The following is a 17,146-nucleotide window of genomic DNA, read 5'->3' on the forward strand; positions in this document are numbered from 1 at the left end:
AAACATTTTTGGGTCATATACAGCCAATAGATTATTGGATAAAACCAATGAATTTTTGGACCATTACAAGGAAAGATATACAAATTGAATGATGCATATTTTTAGCCTACAGGACCTAGGTCATTACTTTTGGGGTGGAGAACAGGTGACATTGGTAATGTCTTGTACGTCAGCATTGATTAAGGGTTGTATGGCTGTCCAGGTTGTGCGTAATACCACCCCTTGGTGTAGCCCCATCCACAGACACTGGGGTGGGGGAGCTGAAAAAGAGGAAGGGGTGTGTTGTTATAAGAGGGGAGAGAGAGGGAGCAGGCAAGCAGTTGAACAAACCTTGAAGCTAAAGATTGGACATAACCGCCACACTTCAGGGACTGAAAGTGAGCGAGAGATCGAGTTTAACCTCTATCACAGACTGCAGGTAACACAAGGTGACAGTGATTCCTTTCTTGTAATATTTCATTTGATCTAATTTCACAGTGACAGGTTTCTGATTACGCCTATATTGTTGTGTCATTTTGATGCTTTTTGTCTGTTGATTTGTTCCACTCTTGTAAAAGTGCTAGTCTATTAATTATCCTTTATATTTGTTTAAGCAAAATGCTGTTCAGTAGTGACAACCTATTGTTTTAATAATGTGGATGTATGAATTGAGCTAATATTAATGTTGTAGGGTTCATGGTCCCTGGGTGATGTTTTAATGATTGGTGCTGCTCTTTAAATAACCCTTTTTTCCATTACTCATGGCCTTTTCCCATGAATCATCATTGTTTCCAATCAGCTAACGTAAAAGCTGCACCACATGATCTAACGAACTCTGCATACATTTTGTTGCTTGTAAAGTTTGGTCAAAATGTTTTATCTGGAAGTTATTTTATCACTTTTTTCATAGGATAGTTCTTTATTAGAATAGAATAGAATAGAATAGAACAGAGTAGAATAGAATAGAATAGAATATGCTTGATTATGTTGGTTTTAGAGGTGTACTGTTATGGGCTCCCTCAAAATTTTGAGTCAACTTGACACTGCGAGTGCATATAACGTTCTAGACTGTACTAGTCAAATTTGTTCCGTTTTAAACCCTTCTTGCTTTGATCACAGACACCTCAGTGGTTGCGATGGGTTTGAACACTGCAGAGAGAGGCAAAGTGATTTCAAATCTACAATTACTTCTAATTTCATAGATATGCAGTGATTTTCTTCAGCTGTAATTAAAGAAAACGTAATGCAACGCGGTCCTCAGAGACACCCTTTAATCAACTACATAATAACAAAGCATTCTCTACACATATTTTTATTCCAACATTTTATGTAATTGCAGCCTATGCAGAATAGAAACAATTGCTCTACTGATATACAAATTCTTGCTACTGAAACCACAACTAATTTAAATAACAATCAAAACAAGAAGACTGAAATAAATTGTTGTAATATATGTAAATATGAATACAGTACATGGGGGTTGCATGGTTTCCTGAATCACATTTAATCCATACATTCTACATGAATGGCACAATGGCACAGATATTAACTTTCTGCACTGTGGCAATTTTATTTGGTGTACATCATTTTAATACAAAAAGAGTGACAGTCATTTTAATATGAAAAATGAGATAATCACAATTTGTGCATAAACTTGAAATTTCAAGTAGCCTACATGCAGTTGGATGACACATAAATTATGTATATTGCTGATAGATAAAACAGAATTTCAGAATGAAACAATTCAGTCAAATGAAAAATCATTTCTATGTTAAATATCTTTTTAACGAAATTATTTCTCCACAAAAATCATATTTTCTCATATTGGACTGAAATGGTGTTATTTATACCGATCAGTAAGCTGGTCTCGGGCTATGTGTGACAATATTACAGGTGCAAGTGTTGCTATGACATGTTCTCCAATTTATTAGACCTTTGTTTTACATACTGTATGTTCACTATGTCTCTCACAACATTTGCTTCCTTTATTATCTGCATGCTTGTATGTGTGGATTAATGCAAATTCAAGGCAACTTCAAGATGTACGCCACATCTAAATAAGACTTTCAACTGCGCAGATTATACGTCCCATTATAAAATTCATTCGACAATCCTCTTTTGGATAAAAATTCAAACATGAATGCTGCTGCTTGTATAATTTTGTGTAATTATTAAACTTTGCACTGCATTAGGGTGGCTACTTTCCTTCAGATTAATAACCTTTGCCATGTTAAATTGATTTGAACCCAAAATCCATTAGAGCAGAAATGTTGCATGCTTAATTGCTTACATCTGTTAATTAGGGTTGTAGTCTCTTACACAGGCAAGTGTAAATCTCAGTTAAAGCCCTCTGTGGATTTCCCGAAGTTGTCAAAATTTAAGCTTGAGCAACTTATTCAATATTGAAAAACAAAATTATGGGCTACACAGGATCACTCAAACAGAATAAGCATAAGGTCAACGCTGCCATTCCTAATATTGTCTCTTATTGATTACAACGATATAATTGTGAATTGGATTTTATCCCATATGGGTGTTAGCTGTTCCCAAACTTGGATAATAACTCTATAGAGTGTCTCTAGATGGTTTCCATCTGTAGCTTACTATATCAGTATCCTGAATATTTCTTAATTCAAGGATTCTGAGACTGTGGACTATGATATGCATTTTATACTATGTCTCTACAGCTCATTGTGAGTGTCTTATTCAAGTTCATTTTTCTTCTAAGTCCGAGACATTTTGATTTCACATTGAAATTACAAACAATGTGAAAAAATTGGGACCTTTTATCAGCCATACCTTCTAAAATGTATTCATTTGGTAACTTTCATCTTTGGTTTTGATTTAAAATAAGGTGACAGTGGCATTTATGGAATTTTCTCTTTGTAAATTGAAATATCATACCAATCAGTCCTTGAAAAATAAACAAATAAATAAACTTTTTGCTCCCTCCCTGTTGTCTATTTGGTAAATTCTCTTCTTATTGTCATGGCCACGGGGAGGATAATGCAATGATTGCTGCTGTTTTGCCAGTAAGAGGCAGTGTGTGTGGAAGGAAGACCATGATCATTTGCAGTGGGACTGCAGACTCATAGCCCTCCGGCAATCGTTGTGCTCTCAATTAAAGTAACCATGCGAATCCCCCCCTTCCTCAGCAAAAATAGTTATGACAATGAGAAGAGGCTATTATTTTGATATGATACTATTGCAAAGGGCAAAATAATAATTGCTAGATGCAAGGATGTAACCACATATTCAGGATTGGGGGGACAAAATATAATAATTGAATAATCAACCATGGAAAACCCCCATATCAGTAGACCACTATCTCCTATAAACAAACAACAAACAATTGTTTTTTTATTGTACACTGTAAAAAGTGGTTGGTGTAACTAATATATTTTTTTACTTGAATCAAACCAGATAATTTAGATGTTACAACATACAAAATATTTTAGGTTAACATATTTTTAATACAGATTTTGTGCAATGCAAAAAGTGTCTGATAACCAATATGAAGAACAGATTTTTTATAGTAATAACTAAATAATAAATCACTAACTGTGAACGGCCTGCTTCACAAGACTAATATTGTACATGTACAAAATAATTCATTCAGTCTGTTTTATTAGCAATAAACACTTGTCAAAGGCTTTTCAATTAATACATTTCACAACCAGTTTTATCCTTATAAAATTTAAGACTTTGCACAATTTGCCTAAACACTATGTGAGTTCATCTAAGTTTTAGTCTAACTTTATTGGTAAACCTATTATATTAATACCTATTAGATATTAAAGAATCAATAAAAGTGTAAATATCAGTTAAAATATCAGTCTGAACAAAAGTTAGTATAATTTGTTGATTCTTGACATGTCATGACATAGCTGACTGAAAAAAAGGTGAAAAACTAAAAATTATCTAACAAATTTTGCATATATATATATTTAAAAAAAAATCACATTTGCTGAATTTGTCTTCCACAATGTGATTTCTTCTTTGTTTTAAGTCTAACTGTATCAGTAAACCTGATATTAAAAAACCATTAATCAATTAAGTGTAAAGAGCAGTTAAAAACATTGGTCTATCTCTAATGAAAAGTAATTATTATTTGTTGATTCTAGACATGTCTTTGTTGACCAAAAAGAACATTTACAGAACAAATTTAGCAAATTTGCACTATTAGCATTCCACCATATCAGTTCATCTTTGTTTTAAGTCTTACTTTATGTTTAACTTTATCAGTAAACCAGATTTTAATGAACTAATAACCGATAAAGTGGAAAAGTGGAAATACCATTTCAAAATACCAGTTTATCTCTAAGCAAAAGTAATTATATTCATGACATATCTTGACATAGTTGACTGAAAAAGAGAAAAATTACAGAACAAATTTGCAGAATTTGTCTTCTGCATTGTGAGTTCATATTTGTTTCAGATCTAACTTTATCGGCAAACACAATATTTCAGAACCAATATCCGATTAATTGGAAAAGTGTAAATACCAGTGTAAAATATGAATCTACCTCTGAACAAAAGTAATTATTATTTGTTGATTCTTTTCATTTCATGCAGAGTTGGATAAATTACTCAAAATAAGTAATCCACTACAAATTACTAATTACTTCTCGAAAATGTAATCATATTACTTTACTGATTACCTAATCTAAAAAGTTATCACATTACTAATTATTTAATATTTAAGTTCCTTTCTAAATCATTTTTCCGCTCTTTTTCTGCACTTTTTTTGTTTTGTTTTCCACTCAAATTCAAAATGTCTATATTTCCTCCTCATTCACTGTCGCACACCCTTTAGCTGTCACAGAAACGCCAACAGATGTACATATGAATTCATAGTTTAAATGTATTATACAGTACATATCATTTTAGCGCAAGTAATACTTAAAAGTAATTAATTGAAATTCGGTAACTGTAATCTGATTACAATAATTTAAAATGTAACCTTTTTTAACTAAAAAGTAATTAGATAACAGTAACTAATTACTTTGTAATCGGATACACCCAACACTGATATCATGATATAGTTGACTGAAGAAAAAAAAAAAGAATTTGCCTTGCACCATGCAAGTTTATCTTTGTTTTAAGTTTAACTTTATGTCTAACTTTATCGGTAAACCTGATAAAGATAAAGTAAAAAAAAACAATAACTGATTAAGTGGAAAAGTGTGAATACCAGTTAAAATATCTGTCTATTTTCTCTAAACAAAATAATTATTTGTTGATTCTTGACATTTAATGCCATAGTTGACCTGGAAAAAAAAGAAAAATGACAGGACTCAGAGTGGGTCCAGGAAAAGCAGCAGGCGTGATTTCACGGTATCTGGTGGTGATTCAGTCCAGTCTTCTGCACTGGTGCTTCTAAAGCAGTCATGATGCAGGGACAGAATGAAAATGGGGTTTGGTGTTTACTGTAGAGGCGATACAATCAGGTGGTTGCAGGAGAAGGCGAGCAGACTGGCCTAATCAGATTAGACACATTCCCTTAGATTAGTCACTTTATGCGGGTAAAGGCTGCGGACAGAGCAAGAGGAAATGTATCACCACAATAGGACTAAAGGTACCTATAAATGATCCTATGTTAAAGAGATTCAAATTCTGTCATATCCCACCCTCATGTTGTTCCAAACCCATATGACTTTATGTGGAACACAAAAGACGTAAAGCAGAATTTTAGCTTCAGTCACCATTCACTTTCATTGTGGTGAAAATGGTAAATGTTGACTGAGACTTACTGAGTGAATGGTGACTGAGTGGTCAAAAATATCACCTAAAAACAGTATTCTTCTATCCACAAAACAACAGAGGCACAGCATTAGTATTGCACTTGACAGTTGCTGAGTTTGGTGGTTCGTTTACTTTCCCTCCAGCTGCTTCATGTTTCCCATGATCTCCAACAAACACTTTTAGTAAGAGATTATAGCAGGAGATGATCATAAAAAGTCTCTCACCAAATTGAACTGTACTAATGATGCAAGGGATTTAATTGGTTGGAGAACGTTTTTTTGGTGTTATGGTTTTGATATTCTTTATTCCCTGGATACCCATGTCCACATCAGGGGCTATAATTATTTATACTTTTTGTTCACACATCAGACATCAGACAATCTCAGAATGCTTTTATTGTCCACTTTTCATCACAACTCTGAAGTTCACTGAAATATTTTTGTTGGCTTTCAATAAAGAAAGCTTTTAGAGGTGTGTAGTTGTGCGTTTCTCTCCTAATGCGGTCGTGACTAATGTGCTGGCGCAGTGCGTGAGTCAGAGTTTGACAGGAACTGCATTCCCGCTCTTTCTCTCCCGCACTCATTTTCTTCTCATTATGCCACACGCTAATTCAGATATTAATTAGGGCCTATGATGAGTTTCCTTAATGAATTTCAGTAAGTGTAGGAGAAATAAAATACAGATGGTGGCTTGCAAATTTTAACATGTTTCAATGGTAATGGTATAGTGGTGATAAATACCAATGAAAGACCTCATTTAAATCAGCTAATTGTTATGTTACACTTTCATGTGTGAATTTTACAGATATGTTGGGAATTTGATTCACATTGAGTCCCAGATGTTTGGTCTTGAATACGACTGTCATGAAGTGGTCTTATCAGCAAATGGTCATCACGTCTATGGCTTTAGGGGGAAACTGCACCCAATTCTGGAGTTATCTTTAAAATGTCTGATTATCAGCCCCAATATCTGGGATTAACAAGAATTAATTTAGCTGATTGACAACAGAAGGGTCAAAGAAAAGTGTTACCAGAGCTGATTAGCTACAGGTCATTTTGGATTTTAATGTGCATATCCGAACACATGAATGGCATTGTGAATGGTACTACAGTCATAAAAGGAGTGTATGAATAAGGACAAAGCCAAACCAGGTGAAAAAGGCAGATTGCTGGCTGATTCAAGTAATCAAATATGACTCATTTCAGAATCCCTGGCATAGCCAAATTATAGTATATTTCATAAATGTGTCAGGAGTATTTTCTAAATTGATCTTGGAACCACTTTAAATTTGCTATGTTACTTTATGAAACTATGAGACACTGTCTTATCCAATGTAATGAGTTTGGAACATTCAGATAATCATACAGTTATTATACACACTGTTTGATAGTATCATGTAATAAAAATGAAAAAGTGAAAAACGGTGACCAATGTTATTCTTAACCTTCCGCTTCTCTCCCAACTTCATTTAGTGAACCCAGTGGCTGCTCTGACTAAGTTCCTGCTCGGTTTGTTTATTCCGGTGTATATTCTGTCAAGAAGTCATGAAGACCCCATTTTGGACCTTGTTACTCTTAAGCTTGTGCGTCTCGGGTCATAGTAACTGCCAAGGGGACTGTTTAACCTGTGGACTCCTCCTACCTGAACATCAAGCATTTAATACATTGGTGAGTGCCACATATACCTACTATAAAAACAGTAAAATTAGCCTGGCTAGTTTGAATACAGTCTCTTGCAATCAATACTACATAATTCAATATGTTTTTTAAAGGGATAGTTCACCCAAAACTGAAAATTCTTAAATTATTTACTTACCCTTGTATTTTTCCAAACCAAAACATACTGCCTAACATCTTCTTTTGTGATCTAAAAAAGAAAGAAAGTAATATGGATTTTGGAACATCACGAGGTTAAGTAAATCATAACAGAATTTTAACTTTTAGGTGAACTATCCTTTTAAATCATGCTTTAAATGGGTCATGACATGCCTTTTTTAAATTATTTTAATATGTTCCTTGAGGTTTACATATAAGTAAAGTTTTTTGCACAAACATGATCATTTTCCACCCTCATTCTGACCCTCTGTCAAAAACACTCGGTTTTGGTGCTGCTTCTGCTTTAAGACTTGACAGCACACGCCCTCTGTTACGACTGGCTCTCTGCTCATGACTGACATGCTCTTCTCTTGCCATCTCACTGCTCGCCGCTGCTTGGCAGGCTACAGAAGTGATTAAAAGTAAAGTAGGCGTTGATGTGTTGTGGAGGCGGTCAGATGCTAATGTCTACCACAGTGTGACATCACAATGTGGAGGAAGTAGAGAATGAATCATTTTGGCAGCTTGGTTTCAACAAAAGCTCTTTTTGAAGTGAGGAGGAAATTTTGAGTTCTGAAACTTACAGTATGTTTTTATAGTACACTGAACTCTTATATGTCAAAAGATCAAGGAAAATTTGATTCCTCATGTCATGACCCATTTTGTAGGGAATCTTGAAATACACATCGTACCGTATTTTAGATTCCAATTATTTGGTATGTATGAAAGGTGCTTTCTTTAACAAGAAGTTATTGAACCAACCCAGTCTCATAAATAGTCATAATAATAGTAAGATGGTGAAATCGTAAGAATTAGGGGACTTTTACTCCCATAGACAAAAATAAACAAACAATGTTATTATGATTTTTTTTTTTTTTTTTTTCTCAGTTTAGCCTCTTAACCCAAACCTCAAACCTAACCATAATTTAAATAGAACAATTATTTCTGTGTACAACGGAAGAAAGAAAACATCTAGGTTTGGAATGAGACGAAGGATACGTATTGTAGATTATTGACATACATCAGTCATTTGTATAGCCTACATAAATATGTAATGAGTAACCACATTTGTTCACAGACATTTTCTTTCTTAAAAGATGGGGGCTAGCTTCCTGTTTAGGAATAAAAGTATAGTGCCTTTTCATAATAGCCAAGTCTTGTGATATCTTACAATTTCGCCATCTTGTACGAATTATTACAAGTTGTTGTGAGACTATGTTTACTGAACCTATTCTCTTGTTATATTGTGCACTGACTGTGCCATAATAGTATAATTTTAACTGCTACAACTTTAAATGAAATACATAATTGTAATACAGCAAAGACGTCTGTTAGAGTTTTTACAGCAGGAGCAGAATAAGCAATCTTACGAGGAAACTTCGACTTTGTTAAAAGTTGCTTGCTGTAATTAAGTTGCTAATGAATGTGCAGACCAAACAGCTGTGACTGGGGTGATTGGGGTAATGCCAGCTCATAATTGGCTGCTGTGGCTCTGTCAGCTGCTGATGCTGTGGGTAGGAGTGATTGACACTTGGTGGGGGCACTCTTGCTGTGGCCAGATGGGTCCCAGGGGGCTTGGTTGGTTTGCCTAGCTGTGACAACGAAATGGTATCGAACCTTTAAATTTCATCAACAGACTGACATATAAAGACACATATTTACACTCGCAAACAATATACAATTTGTTTGTATTCCAAAGCACACAAAATTCTATGTTCTTTAAAGGAATAGTTCACCCAAAAACAAAAATTCAGTTATTTACTCACCCTCATGTTGTTATAAACCCATATGACTTTCTGTGGAACACAAAAATAGATGCAGAGAATAGGTATTACCTGACAGCCTCATTCACTTTCATTGCATCTTTTTTCCTTAACATTGAAGTGAATGGTGACTGAGGCTACACTCAATAAAATATTCTAGCCTATTTTTAAGATTTACACATTTCAATTTTATTACAAAATTCCATCAAATTTAATTGCGTAATGTTTAACAAAATTAAATTAATAAAACTTGAAATATTTTATTTTATTAAAGATTACTCAATTACATTTTATGGAATTTTTTTATGAAATTGAAATGCCTAAATCTCAAAATGATTTTTTTGAGTCAAACATTGTGCCTAAAATCTTTTTTTTTTTTTCATAAGGAAAAAAAACAAAACAAAAAAACATGGGTTTGAAACAACATGAGGGTGAGTAAATCATGACAATTTTCATTTTTGTGTGAGCTGTCCCTTTAACTGTCCTGAAACATACTGTGTTTTTCATCTCCTTTCTGATCATTGGTCTCAGAGAGTCATCTGCCATCAACATTTAATTTGCAATGGTCAATTAATTCTCATGCATGCAACTTTTAGTTCCACTCCAGCTTTGCTATGAGCTGCTAGACCATTTTCTCCCTATAAATGGGGGATAATGGACAAACAGCTTCACCTGCTACATAATCATCCTCAAACAGACCCAAATAGAACATCGTTTGCACATTATGTGGAATGAACCAGCATTTCTCTACAGCAGAGCACTGCTGATCACATTCACAAGGAATATTTTTATCGCATTCTAATTGATTATTTTATTTCTTGTATCTGCGCCTACATAACATTTCATATTCACATAATTAGTCTATAACCAAGGCCATAGAACTGATTTGAAAAGTTGGGGGTATCTCTAACATACAAAAAGAGGGGGGACAAACATAGAAATTGCACACAAAAAAATAAAATAAAATAATCATCAGTATTTTTGTCTTGTTTCCAACTAAAAATATCTAAACATTCTTAAAATAAGATAAATATACTTTAAAAGTAAAAATGTACTAAAAGAAAGATATTAAAGGTGCTGTAAGCACTTTTAAGGCCGAAACATACATCACGCAAGTACGCAAACGCAGACGCGTGGTCCTGTTGAACATACATTACATGTGCTCTTGCGTTGCTCTGGTGGTTACAAACCTCAGACCACAAGAGGGCAATAGATTTTTTAGCCATGTCCACGAAACTGGTGCTGTGTCCGAAACCAGGAAAATGCTGCCTTCGGAGGCTGTATACGGAGGCAGTATGAAATAAGGTGCTTTTCCAATTGGTCAGAGACCAGTATCCTAAAGAGTTCCATTCATTCGGGGGCCTGGGTAGCTCAGCAAGTAAAGACGCTGACTACCACCCCTGGAGTCGCAAGTTCGAATCCAGGGCGTGCTGAGTGACTCCAGGCAGGCTTTCTAAGAAACCAATTGGCCCAGTTGCTAGGGTGGGTAGAGTCACGTTGGGTTAACTTCCTCATGGTCGCTATAATGTGGTTCTCGCTCTCTGTGCGGTGTGTGGTGAGTTGTGCGTGAATGCCGCAGACAATGACATGAAGCCCCCACGCGTGCTACGTCTCCGCGGTAACGCACTCAACAAGCCACATGATAAGATACACGCATTGATGATCTCAGACATGGAGGCCACTGAGATTCATCCTCTGCCACCAGATTGAGGCGAGTCACTACGCCACCATGAGGACTTAGAGCGCATTGGGAATTGGGCATTCCAAATTGGGGAGAAAAGGGGAGAACCAGCACATCAAAGTCTTCTCACTGGCTGATCAAAGAATGTGACTGTGGCCCAAGGACACATTTTTGATTGCTGTTTACACCAAAGATATACATACGTAGATGCCTTATTCGGCTGGTTCGGATACCTAAATCGCAGTGCCATCTTTGAACAGTCAACAAGGAGAGCTGTTTGAATGTAAGTGAATGGAGAAGAAGCCTCAGACCGCTGTATTAACTGCTTTTTTGTGGAAACAGTTCATCATGTAATGAATTGACTGACTGGGTGCTAATTTTCTATATGTTTTCCATTATATATTTATTTATAGAGGACTTTATTTGCAGTTTGCTACAGGAAGAAAAACCTGTTTTAGAAGTGAAGTCAGGATTTTTTATATCATCTTAAATATTGCCAAATGTTTATGGAAAATCATATAATCTGAAAGTTAGCTGGAAATGACAATAGACTTTTGCAGACTGTATCTGTCAATTCAAATTCATGTGTAGACGGACGGCTGATGACCTATCTATGGCGGACATGCCGACGTATCGTGGTCCATGGAAACAGCTGCTAATAAGGTATCTACGTATAGATATCTATGGTTTACACAGTCTAGTGCTGTCACAGAGATCGGTGAGATATCTCAGGAGGCTATTTTCAGAGATAGCTTTTCAACTAAACTAAACCAGAGATCTTCTATACTGAGATAACAGCCTCCATGTTTTTAACATTGGAGAGAGTCTCGTCAACTTCTCGCGCATGCGCATTCTGTTAAGATGCTTTCGCCTGTGGGGGCCTGGGTAGCTCAGTGAGTATTGATGCTGACTACCACCCCTGGAGTCGCGAGTTCGAATTCAGGGCATGCTGAGTGACTCCAGCCAGGTCTCCTAAGTAACCAAATTGGCCCGGTTGCTAGGGAGGTTAGAGTCACATGGGGTAACCTCCTCGTGGTCGCGATTAGGGGTTCTCACACTCAGTGGGGTGCGTGGTAAGTTGTGCGTGGATCGCAGAGAGTAGCATGAGCCTCCAATGCTGTGAGTCTCCGTGGTGTCATGCACAGCGAGCCACAAGAAAAGAAGTGCAGATTGACGGTCTCAGAAGCAGAGGCAACTGAGACTTGTCCTCCGCCACCCGGATTAAGGTGAGTAACCGCGCCACCACGAGGACCTACTAAGTAGTGGGAATTGGGCATTCCATATTGGGAGAAAAGGGGATAAAAAGATGCTTTCGCCTGTGATTTTTTGCTCGCATCTCAGCGTATTAAATGATGGAAAGCATTAGAAAATTAATAATATCAATACTATAACATTATTATTAATTAATTATTATTAGTGCGGCTATTTCAACTGAAATAGTCTGGTGGAAATGAATGGGAGAAATTGGAATGCTCAACCAAGGAGCTCTGAGCGCCCAACTGTCAACAGATGTAGAAAGGAAGTCCCGCCTTACAGTTAAAAGAGCCAATCACCTTTTAGATACAGACAGCGCCTGTCAATCAACTCTAGAACACGCATGTGCATTAGCTATACAAGCCGGGAAAAATTCGTTTTTTTAGAAATATGAGGTTATGAATCACAATTTATGATTCCAGTATTGTCCGAATTTATTGCTGAAATGTTATTTGATCGTAATCTTGACCAACCATTTTTGATATTTTGATCTCCATTCAGTAGATAGGAGCTGCACTGTTATGACTGGAAATAGCCTCCCGAGAGCATTCCAAAGATGTCCGACAGTGGACTGACTTGCTAGAAAGACTTTGTTTTCTCGCAGTGATATGTTGGTGCAAACACCCAAATATGTTGCTATTTACACTAAGTGCAAATAGCCTCTGCCTTATTATTATTATTATTATTATTATTATTATTAAGAAATCATTTTGTCTTCTTGAAATCTCATATAGCATCCCATGTTTCTTGGATACAGTACAGTAATATTTTGACATAAATTTATGTTAAGGCACATATTACTCTAAATATTAGATTCTATTATTGTGAATTAATTGACATTAATAGTAATTCATGAATTAAAAAGTGTTCGTGTTTATAAAAAAAAATTTAAAAAATAGCTGCTGTTCAAAGGCGTTTATCTCTTTTTGAACTGGAAAATATCAAACAAATTTTGTGGAGCTTTTGTTTGTGTTCTCGCGCTCCTTTCCAGTCGAATCGCAAAGAAAAACGCAAACGTGTCCTCACTCAACATATACGTCCACTGAAGTGCGGATGCAGTCTTTGTTTATTAAAATATATAGTTGATTGGATTAGAACCCGAGGATTCTTATACAATGAGCTGATTGATGTACTTCTCCAGTGACCAAAAATATCTCATGACTGAAAGTAGCAGACCTGGCATCCCTTTCCCGGATTGCCCTTCAAAGGCGCAAAATTTTGGCAAACACCCACGTGTAACGGTCATCTAGCGTGTAACGACAGTAAGTCACCATTTGCGGATACCATACAAACGAATGGGGAGAGCCGTAAACTGACGCCTACCTGTCGCAAAATTATCTGTGACTTCTCTTAGAAAACAGCAATTTTATCGTAGTAAACTCAACACATAGTTCATTACAAAAGGATTGTTTAGTGTAAAACATGTTGAAGATTTGTTGACAGGCGGTCAATTCATTAAATGATGAGCTATTTCCTCACAAAAGCAGTTTATTCAACACACTGAAGCATCTCCTCCATAGACATCCATTCAAAACAACAACAACAAAAAACGTCCTCGTCTCCTCGCCAGTGTACCGCCCATAGAATGTCTATGGGACTGCAGTGTGATGCTATTTAGGGTAGGCTTGAAGGCTCCCCTATATAGAAGGGTTCTGACTAAACTAGATTTATACTTAAAACAAGAAGAAAATAAGAAAAGAAAGAAAAACAATTTGCCAATGAAATAAGAAAAATAAACTTAATTCAAGTTCTATTTTCTGAAGAAAAAAAATGTTTAATTAACAATTGTGCTCTCTCAAGTACATTTGTCTTGTTTTAAGGATGTTCAGGGTTACAATGGCTATTCACTGTATATAACCCTGTTTATAACCCTATTTCTTTAAATATACCTGTTGGTTTTCAGGTATGTATCTTAGAATGTGAGGACCAGGCATCCCCAGCCTTGACTTGGGATTTGTGTTACCAAGCAGCGGGTCTGAACCAGTTTCCCCTACCATTACAGCAGAAGGAAACATCAAAGCGCTCTGAGAATGAAGTGGAGCCTCTGGCCACAGTGAGCATAGAGAATGATAATGGTGTGGAGTATACCGAGGCTTTGGAACGGTTTCGACACGCAGCGCAAGCTCTCGGCAGCCAGCAGCCTTCAGAGGAGGAGACCTCACAGATACTCGGAATTTCATATGATCCAGATCTTGACCCTGGGACAGAGCAGGAACAGGATGGTGTTGATATGGGAGAGGAGAAGAGTGGCGAGGCGGCCGTCAGTTTATCCAAACGATTCGGAGGCTTTATGAAAGGCCGCCATGGGTTCCGAAAGTTGGTGAGCTCTGGAAGGTCTTTGCAGAAACGCTATGGTGGTTTCATAGGGATCCGGAAGTCTGCCCGCAAGTGGAACAACCAGAAGCGTGTGAGTCAATTACTGAGGCAGTACCTGAGCTTGACAGGCCGCTCAGGTCGATCGGGCCGCATCTCTGCCAGAAACCGAAGACAGAATGAAGTGTAGTACAGCCTCTGGTCTTTTCACTTACCTCAACTCGACTGCTCATCAGCCATCAGTAACTGTGACCATCTATCATGCACCACAGCCGATAACAAGATAAATCTGTGTTTAATGACCAAACAAGGGGAATATTTTTCATGACATTTCCATGGTGCCGTTCCTGACATAAATCATTATTAGGCTAAATGTTGCTGATGAGATCAACTGATTGTTCATTTAAGAAACAATAATTTTCAAATCAACTTTCAACATATTGTGAAAAATAAATAAATGGCAAAGCAGTTAAACTTGAATTGAGCACGTGAATCAGTTAAAAATGAGAGCAGTGAGTTTTAGTGGAGTATCAGGGCGACAGGTTTTCTTGTTTTGTTTTGGGTATTGACCCAGAGGCGGATTCACGATTTCTGAGGCCCCAAGCAACCGACCAACTCGGGGCCTCATTTCGGACATTTTTGCTTAAAAAAATAAAACTGATTTTAAATTATAATTTTAAATTCATCCTATCAGCCGTTGTAGCCAAGACATTCAAAATGTTAACTGATAATTAATGCATGTTTTCCAGTTTTCCACAATACAGTGATAAAAAACAATATTTACAATATTTATTTTTACAAAACACTCAACCTACTACACTCGCTAACATGTTGGAATTCAGTTGTTTATTATTATTATAATCCAACAATTATTTATTGTTGTCCAGTTTGTCATTATAATTTGATGCAGTATTATTATTATTATTACTTTGAGGATTTGTTGTATACAAAAGTAATATATTCCTGTCTTATTTACTTTCACCTGGCGCTTATATGCTTATATTCTTATATCACTGACGCTGCAGTGTATTGTCACCATGTTGCAAAAGGCTGTATTTTATGTAAGCATCATAGGCAACATTAGTAACAGTAAACATACAGCATGGCGGCCCCTCAACACATTAGAGCAGAAGGGAAAAAAACATTGCTGTTTATCAAGCGTTGAAACTTTGCTTGGTGCAGAATAATCTGGAATAATGTTAAACATTGTTAACAGTCACCTCTTTGCAATCTGAACTTGTTCAGAACGTTAAATCATTGTGACACCTGCGCTACAAACAATCAAGACGCAGCGCAACGAATGAAACAGAACGCAGGTGTCTCGACATGCGTTTTTGAGAGCTGAAGTTAATTTTGACTTGTCTAAAAATGTGCCGGTCATGTGAGACACTGAAAAAAAACAGCGGGACGCGGTCACGGACGTTAGTACAGCGCGTGTTTACATAAGAAAACAATGGAAAAACAGAGCAGACGCGTCACGAGGGCAAAAAATACGTTCGGTGTGAACGGCCCCTTACTCATCCTTTCGCGCGTATCTGTGAGTGAGAGCGCGTGGGCGAAACAAGTTCGATTGAAACAAATTACAAACCCGAACTAAAAGTCTAACTTGAAAAACTGACCCAACCCGGCGGACATCTAACGTGAACTGCTCTGATAGCGCTGACAACAGCGTGTTCGCGCATGTTCACAGTGCACCATGTCACCCCTCAAGCGGTTTTTGCGGAGCTTTCCAAACGGGGCGGGTAATTGCGTTGTTTGCATGGTGGTTAAACCCGCTAATTGACCTGACTGAGAGAAAAGTACTTTATATTTTTTCCTTTGCACATTGTATTGTGCTAAGATTGGTTGTTTTGCACAGATGGATAAACGTCCTAGAACAATCAGGCTGTTGGAGGTTTTCAAATTCTGTATTTCCACCACAATTAATAGCTGACTGTATTCTGTCCAAAATAAGTTTACAAAAAGAAATAGATGCAATTTGGAGAACGGTGTGACGTTTCTTCAGGAATTGTTTGTGTGTTAAGCCAATGCTGCCCCCCAGAGCTCACGCTCGGAGTCGATGCTGCTGTAATTGATTTATTTTGAGGTAAAATCACTCCGAAAATCAAGTGCATCTACTGTATGTCTGCGTCCCGCAAGACGACAAGAACGCCCATTACATGACACACCCACTCCCAGTACGCTCCCCTTGCATCACAAAGCCATTCTGTAATGGCGCGTTTCCGCCTTCTTTAACAACTTATACACCGGTCAGCCACAACATTAAAACCACCTGCCTAATATTGTGTAGGTCCCCCCTCGTGCCGCCAAAACAGCGCCAACCCACATTTCAGAATTGCATTCTGAGATGCTATTCTTCTCACCACAATTGTACAGAGGAGTTACCGTAGACTTTGTCAGTTCGAACTAGTCTGGCCATTCTCTGTTGACCTCTCTCATCAACAAGGCATTTCTCTCCACAGAACTGCCGCTCACTGGATGTTTTCATTTTTGGTACCATTCTGAGTAAATTCTAGAGACTGTTGTGTGTGAAAATCCCAGGAGATCAGCAGTTACAGAAATACTCAAACCAGCCCATCTGGCACCAACAATCATGC

At 37.0% G+C, this 17,146-nt stretch overlaps 1 protein-coding gene across 2 annotated transcripts; it reads left to right on the forward strand.

Moving 5' to 3' along the window:
* Positions 1–330: 330 nt before the first annotated feature.
* Positions 331–14,929, forward strand: LOC127456729 (prepronociceptin-like). 2 transcript variants are annotated; one of them, XM_051725259.1, is made up of 3 exons: positions 331–418; positions 7,197–7,391; positions 14,140–14,929. In XM_051725259.1, the coding sequence occupies exons 2-3, from the start codon at positions 7,269–7,271 to the stop codon at positions 14,737–14,739; spliced, it is 723 nt and encodes a 240-aa protein (XP_051581219.1). In that variant the 5' UTR covers positions 331–418; positions 7,197–7,268; the 3' UTR covers positions 14,740–14,929. The 2 variants fall into 2 exon arrangements, with proteins under 2 accessions (XP_051581219.1, XP_051581220.1); XM_051725260.1 differs by having other exon boundaries at positions 339–428.
* Positions 14,930–17,146: the final 2,217 nt, after the last annotated feature.

Source organism: Myxocyprinus asiaticus, chromosome 19 (assembly GCF_019703515.2).
Source record: "Myxocyprinus asiaticus isolate MX2 ecotype Aquarium Trade chromosome 19, UBuf_Myxa_2, whole genome shotgun sequence".
Lineage (NCBI taxonomy): Eukaryota > Metazoa > Chordata > Actinopteri > Cypriniformes > Catostomidae > Myxocyprinus > Myxocyprinus asiaticus.